General features: G+C 45.1%; 1 protein-coding gene across 2 annotated transcripts in view; it reads right to left on the bottom strand.

Moving 5' to 3' along the window:
* Positions 1 to 7,778, bottom strand: part of DYNC1LI2 (dynein cytoplasmic 1 light intermediate chain 2) — a 32,557-nt gene that overhangs the window by 13,479 nt on the left and 11,300 nt on the right. For both annotated transcript variants that reach the window (XM_023210110.1, XM_023210111.1), the window contains exons 5-6: positions 3,092 to 3,261; positions 1,288 to 1,381 (exon numbers count right to left, since the gene is read on the bottom strand). In XM_023210110.1, the coding sequence (XP_023065878.1) occupies positions 1,288 to 1,381; positions 3,092 to 3,261 (264 nt within the window). The remainder of the gene's footprint in view (positions 1 to 1,287; positions 1,382 to 3,091; positions 3,262 to 7,778) is intronic.

Here is a 7,778-nt window from a genome sequence, read left to right on the forward strand (position 1 = left end):
CAGGAGATTGAGACCATCCTGGCTAACACAGTAAAACCCTGTCTCTACTAAAAATTAAAAAAAAATTATCTGGGCAAGGTGGCGGGCGCCTGTAGTCCCAGCTACTCAGGAGGCTGAGGCAGGAGAATGGCATGAACCCAGGAGGCGGAGCTTGCAATGAGCCGAGATCATGCCACTGTACTTCAGCCTGGGCGACAGAGCAAGACTTCGTCTCAAAACAAAAAAATATTTCTAAGACAGTATGATAAAAGTAATTTGATGATAAAATGATCACATTAAATTCTTAACACGAAAGCTTATCAAATGCATAGTATTAATAAAATTGGGCGGACGCTGTGGCTCACGCCTGTAATCCCAGGACTTTGGGAGGCCGAGGCGGGCAGATCACTTGAGGTCAGGAATTCGAGAACAGCTTGGCCAACATGCTAAAACCCTGTCTCTACTAAAAATACAAAAATTATCCAGATGGCCGGGCGTGGTGGCTCAAGCCTGTAATCCCAGCACTTTGAGGGGACCGAGGTGGGTGGATCACATGAAGTCAGGAGTTCGAGACTAGCCTGGCCAACATGGTGAAACCCCATCTCTACTAAAAGTACAAAAATTAGTCAGGTGTGGTGGCTCATACCTGTAATCCCAGCTACTCAGGAGGCTGAGGCAGAAGAATCGCTTGAACCTAGGAGATGGAGGTTGCAGTGAGCTGAGATCATGCCACTGCACTCCAGCCTGGATGACAAGAGTGAAGCTCTGTCTCAAAACAAACAAAAAATCTGGATGTGGTGGCACACAACTGTAGTCCCAGGTACTCAAGAGGCTGAGGCAGGGGGATTGCTTGAACCCAGGAGCACAAGGCTGCAGAGAGCTAAGATTGCACCACTGCACTCCAGCCTGGGTGACAGCGCAGACTCCATCTTAGAAAAACAATTAAAAAATACGCCAAGCGCAGTGGCTAACAGCTATAATCCCAGCACTTTGGGAGACTGAGGTGGGTGGATCACTTGAGGTCAGGAATTTGAGACTAGCCTGGCCAAAATGGTGAAACACTGCCTACAAACAAACAAACAAACAAACAAACAAACAAACAAACAAACAAACACATGATCAAAGGTAGACACAAGTTAATAAAACTAAAACTCCAACACAGTAAAACATAAACCTACTAAAAAGATATATACAAAATTCTCTCTGGCAGAACACTATTTTGAGTTCGGGAGGTGCTTTATCTCTTTGAAGATGCCCCATTTGGAAGAAAGCCTGTGACCCAGGCCCCACACAGCGCCCAAAGGATACACTGAAGGCAGAACCTCCGCAGGTGTGACTGGATGAAGTCCAGATGCTCATCCCTGTAATCGTGCTCCTTCTCCAAGACACTCACTGCATCACACTGCAGGGAAGACAGACAGAGTCATCTTTTTGCCTCATTGCCTGCTGATGATGGGAACACCGCATTCTTCAAATACAAAGTATTGTGGCTCCAAAGAAGAAAGCCATAGCTCAGGGTCCAAGCATTAATTAGAGAAGAGTAAAAAAGAACTGGAGATTTTTCTCGTTCATATTGGGCCTCAGTGTGAAGATGTAATAGGTCTGATCACCTAATAATTTGTTCTAAACATCAAACAAGCTCCCATCAGGAGACAGGCCCAGTGCACACAGTTGTGCACTCCACTCCACAGGGCTCTACTCTCAAGAACAGGATGAGAATGGCACACTATAATTGGGTAACATGATGGCTCTGACTGGAAATAAAGTACTTTTAAAACCCTAAATGTGGCCAGGCATGGTGGCTTATGCTTGTAATCCCAGCACTCTGGGAGGTCAAGGCAGACAGATCACCTGAGGTTGGGAGTTTGAGACCAGCCTGACCAACATGAAGAAACCCCCATCTCTAATAAAAATACAAAATTAGCCGGGCGTGGTGGCAGGCACCTGTAATCCCAGCTACTCAGGCAGCTGAGGCAGGAGAATCACCTGAACTGGGAAGGCAGAGGTTGCAGTGAGCCGAGATGGCAACATTGCACTCCAACCTGGGCAACAAGAGCGAAACTCCATCTCAAAAAAAAAAAGTTTTAAAACCTATTGTTTTTCCTCATATAAGAGATACAACTTTATTTCTCTATGACTGAACTTAGTTTTTTTGTTTCTTTTTGTTTTTTGGGGACATAGTCTCACTCTGTCGCCCAGGATGGAGTGCAGTGGCACGACCTCAGCTTACTGTAACCTCAGCCTCCCAGCTCAAGCAATTCTCCTGCCTCAGCCCGAGTAGCTGCGATTTACAGGCGCCTGCCACCATGCCCGGCTAATTTTTGTATTTTAGTAGAGACAGGGTTTCACCATGTTGGCCAGACTAGTCTTGAACGCCTGACCTCAAATGAGCCACCCACCTGAGCCTCCCAAAATGCTGGGATTACGTGAGCCACCATGCCTGGCATGACTGAACTTAATTTCTATTCCTACCTCATTCTATTTTTCCACCATCAGTTTGGACCACATCAACTGATTTAAACAGACTTAAGAAAACTGCTGTGAGTTCTTTTTTTTTTAATTTATTTTTTTTGAGACGGAGTCTTGCTCTATCACCCAGGCTGGAGTGCGGTGGTGTGATCTCGGCTCACTGCAAGCTCCGCCTCCTGCGTTCACGCCATTCTCCTGCCTCAGCCTCCCAAGTAGCTGGGATTACAGGCGCCCACCACCACACCTGGCTAATTTTTTGTATTTTTAGTAGAGATGGGGTTTCACTGTGTTAGCCAGGATGGTCTCCATCACCTGACCTCGTGATCTGCCCCCTCAGCCTCCCAAAGTGCTGAGATTACTGCAACTGGCCAACTGCTATGAGTTCTAAGTTTGAAAGTCAATAGTGCTTCAGAGACATTAACCCTAGGCCATGAGTAAACTGACTAGTCATGTTTCCTGCATTTAAATTTTCAATTTATATGATAATTTTTTCTGTCTTGACATATTCAATGTACCTTAACGAATCCCAAATAAGCCCAACTCTCCCTTGGGAAAAAAATGTCAATAGTTTCTCAAACTTTCTTGCAGATGGTGACTGTTCACTACCTGAACCCAGCCAAGCCAACAACCCCCTGGCACACACCTTTGTGCACACCACCAACACCGGGATCCCCAGGTTATGAGTCAGCACATTGTCACCCAGAGGCAGGGCAACATTTTCTTCATCGGAGCCTGAGGTCAGAGGTCCTCTCCTCTGTGGTGAACCTTGACAACATTCTTCAGGTTCCATATAGTCTTGAAAATCTTTCACAACTGGGGGAAAAAGGGAAAAGAAATTACATGCACATAAATAAAAATACATGTTAGCTTTAGAACACTGAAAAGAAGGCAGTAACAAGCACAAAACACACATGCAGTTGTGTGTGACAAACTTCCTAGTCACATCCAACTGCAAAATCAAGGATTTGGGGATGGTGATACAAAATGCTAATTCTGACATATTCAGTGTGAGCTTTGTAACATTAGGGCAATAAAGACATTCCCCTGGCATCTTTAATTGCACCAAACTCCTGAACAGGTTTTTTATCTTCTTTTTTGAGACAAAGTCTGGCTCTGTTGCCCAGGCTGAAGTGCAGTGTGGAGAGATACCACCATCTTGTGAGCTCAAGTGATCTTCCCACTTCAGCTTCCCAAGTAGCTGGGACTAATGGTATGTGCCATCACACCCAGCTAATTTTTAAATTTTTGTAGTGGTGGGATCTTCCTATGTTGCCAGGTTGGTCTCAAACTCTTGGGTTCCAGAGATCCTGCTATCTCGGCTTTCCAAAGTGCTGGGATCATGGGATTACAGGCTTGAGCCACCACGTCTGGTCCTTCAACACGTTTTTAAAAAATTCTAAGGTTTCAATAGTTCTTACCATGAAGAAAGCCACTTTTCTTTCTTTTTTTTTTTTTTTTTGAGACGGAGTCTCGCTGTGTCTCCCAGACTGGAATGCAGTGGCACGATCTCGGCTCACTGCAAGCTCCACCTCCCAGGTTCACGCCATTCTCCTGCCTCAGCCTCCCGAGTAGCTGGGACTACAGGCGCCTGCCACCATGCCCGGCTAATTTTTTGTATTTTTAGTAGAGACGGGGTTTCACCGTGTTAGCCAGGATGGTCTCGATCTCCTGACCTCGTGATCCACCCGCCTCGGCCTCCCAAAGTGCTGCGATTACAGGCGTGAGCCACCACGCCTGGCTATCCACTTTTCTTATGTATCTTACATTTTCAAAATACCAGAAGAGTTGAACTGTGTTACTTCAACATAGCCAACCATTAGAAACAGCTATAACTTACAATACTCATCACAGTCCATTAGAAACACTTAATAAACTGGGCACAGTGGCTCATGCCTGTAATCCCAGCACTTTGGGAGGCCGAGGTGGGTGGTTCACCTGAGGTCAGGAGTTCGAGACTAGCCTGGCCAACATGGCAAAAGCCCATCTGTACTAAAAATACAAAAATTAGCTGGGGGTGATGGTGCACCTGTAGTCCCAACTACTTGGGGACTCATGCTAAGGCACAAGAATAGCCTAAACCTGGGAGGTGGAGATTGCTCTTGCGTCACTGTACTCCAGTCTGGGCAACAAAGAAAGACTATATCTAAAAAAAAAAAAAAGCTTCCATCCTGGCCAACAGGGTGAAACCCCATCTCTGCTAAAAATACAAAAATTAGCTGGGTGTGGTAGCGCATGCCTGTAATCCCAGCTACTCGGGAGGCTGAGGCAGGAGACTCACTTGAACTAGGGAGTCGGAGATTGCAGTGAGCCGAGATCACACCACTGCACTCCAGCCTGATGACACAGCGAGTCTCCATCTCAAAAAAAAAAAAAAAAAAAAAAAAAGCTTAATGAAATAATTCGAATTTTATAAGAACATGCTGTTTCCACACAGCTGTAGTCTGTCAGCACTAAGTAACCAGGCTGGTCTTGCCGAGCACCAGATTTAATTCCTTATTATCCTCACTCTTGTGAACTCAGTCTTATCTTCTGGGGATCCCAGGTCACTTGTGCAGTGTTCGTGGCCTATTCCTGCCTAACACAAGAAAGGGTCAGTGGTACAACATCCACTTATTGGCATACAATGTTCACTAATCCAGCTAAGGAAGGCCATTAAGGTGACAATGGTCCAAGCCTCAGTTAAGCCAAGTGACCACAAAGTCCACAGCTCTGTATCTTTATGTGGGCACTTCAAGACTCTCATGTTGGGCCAGAGAACATAAAATGCAAGAGTTAAAGCTACCTTGAGCCAGAGAAGAAAACAGGCAGCTCTACCCTTCTAAGTCCAGTTAGACTGAAGGATCAAAAGCCTTTTACTCTCACCAACATGCTAAGTAAATTAAAATAACAGGACTGAAGTGGACCTAGAGAAAGGTCCTACCTACTCCTCTTTACCCACAAAACAGGTTTCAAACATGTCCCCTGCTGTGAAATACCATCTCACCATCTGGAGAGAAATTGTTAACACTGCAGTATGTGTATACCCAAGAAAAAATGCACGTTTTACTATCCAACTTACATCGTCCTTCCTCTTTTTAATACTGCCTTTTCACTCATGTTATGTACATTTGCTCTGCCTTCTAAATTGCTTTCTAAAATGCTAAGTTGGCCAGGCGCAGTGGCTCAATGCCTATAACCCCAGCAGTTTGGGAAGCTGAAGTGGGCCAGTTGGTAGAGCCCAAGAGTTCGAGACCAGCCTGGGCAACATGGCGAAACTGTGAGTTTTTATTTACAAAGATTTGAGGTTACTATTATATGAGCTTCTGAAATTATCTGAGAGCTTTGTCTTTCATATCATAGTGAGCAAACTGAAAACTAACCGATTAAGCCCTACAGAGCAGATACGATATTTCATCTCTACAGCATCTCTTTAATTAAGCTCATTCATATAACTTCACTGTCAGGCCGAGTACGGTGGCTTATGTCTGTAATCTCAGCACTTTGGCAGGCTGAGGTGGGTGGATCATGAGGTCAGGAGTTCAAGACCAGCCTGGCCAACATGGTGAAACTTTGTCTCTACTAAAAATACAAAAATTAGCCAGGCATGGTGGCAGGAACCTGTAATCCCAGCTACTTGGGAGGGTGAGGCAGGACAATCACTTGAAACCAGGAGGAGGAGGCTGCAGTGAGCCAAAATCGTGCCATTGCACTCTAGGCTGGGTGACAGTGAGACTCTGTCTCAAAACACACACACACACACACACACAAACACTTCACTGTCAATATAAATAATCTAGTCAAGTGACCTTTACTCCATTTTGGACAAAAACAGAGAAGAACTCAACGTGGTTGTTGAAGGGTCTTTTAAAGGAATCAAATATTCTCACATTTTTCTTTCTAAAAGCACTTTTAACAAATCTTCAAATCAATAAAAAAAACAATGGCTTAACTGGGCAAGATCTAATGCCCCAAGATCTCATGAGGCACTCAACTAGGGCTTTCCAGACAGTGAGCAGCACAGAGCCTGGAAAGGCTCACAGGTGAGCTAAGCTATGGTGGGAAGGTGGAGGCAGGCAGCTCAGACAGCTGGCTCTACAAACCTCCACCCCATTACCTCGTGCACTGTAAACTTTTCTGCTGTACTTTACCTGTGCCATGAGGAGCAAATAGTTCAGAAGCCCTAGGTTAGATTATTCACACTCTAGAGGAATGACTTAATTGTGGCTGCCCAACAACAGTAGGAAATTCATATTTTTAAATAACTTAGCATTTTATTTTATTTAATTTTTTTTTGAGACAGGGTCTTGGCTCTGTTGCCCAGGCTGCAGGGCAGTGGCACCATCATGGCTCACTGCAGCCTTGACCTGCTGGGCTCACTCAATTTGTCTGCCTCTGAGTAGCTGGGACTACAGGCGTACACCACCATGACTGGCTAATTTTTTGTACAGACGAGGTTTCGCCATGTTGCCCAGACTGGTCTCGAACTCCTGGGCTCTACCAACTGGCCCACTTCAGCTTCCCAAACTGGGGTTATAGGCATTGAGCCACTGTGCCTGGCCAACTTAGCATTTTAGAAAGCAATTTAGAAGGCAGAACAAATGTACATAACATGAGTGAAAAGGCAGTATTAAAAAGAGGAAGGACGATGTAAGTTGGACAGTAAAACGTGCATTTTTTCTTGGGTATACACATACTGCAGTGTTAACAATTTCTCTCCAGATGGTGAGATGGTATTTCACAGCAGGGGACATCAGCGCACCTGGGGCTTCCCTTTGCAGTCAGATGGGAGTGGGTACAAGAAGATCAAAGAGTATCTTCACTGCTGCTGCTGCTTCTCTCTCAACTTTTCCCTCCTACCTCATTTATTAGTTCCAGAGTCCTGAGAAGACCCCATAGTCCTACATAAGCACAAGAAAAGCCACAGATATAAGACAAGAAGACTAAAGTACAAAAAAGCGCCACCTTCTGGTGGCTATTCCCTCTCACTCAGATGATCCCTGCAGCCAAACAGCTGCCACACACACAAAACCACAGGGAAACTAACCCTAAAAGAGTGGCCAGCCATGGAGCCGCTTTCCAAAATCAAAGACTGGAGACTGGTGTTGGACTGGAAACTAGGTTGAATAATAGCATTCCATACAATATCTAGAGTCCAATTAATCTGGAAAGGAAGAGTTCTCTGGGCAAGAGGATAGCCAACTGCTTTATTAAAATATAACCTAAACCCAGTACTAACAAAGCCTCCTCCAATATACAACACAAAGATGTGGCTACCATTCCAAACATCTGAGAAGGGGTGGTGACAGCAGAGAGGCCAATGGAAAGCCAACCAGAGTCATGAGACATGGTTC

This window comes from Piliocolobus tephrosceles, chromosome 17 (genome assembly GCF_002776525.5).
Source record: "Piliocolobus tephrosceles isolate RC106 chromosome 17, ASM277652v3, whole genome shotgun sequence".
NCBI lineage: Eukaryota > Metazoa > Chordata > Mammalia > Primates > Cercopithecidae > Piliocolobus > Piliocolobus tephrosceles.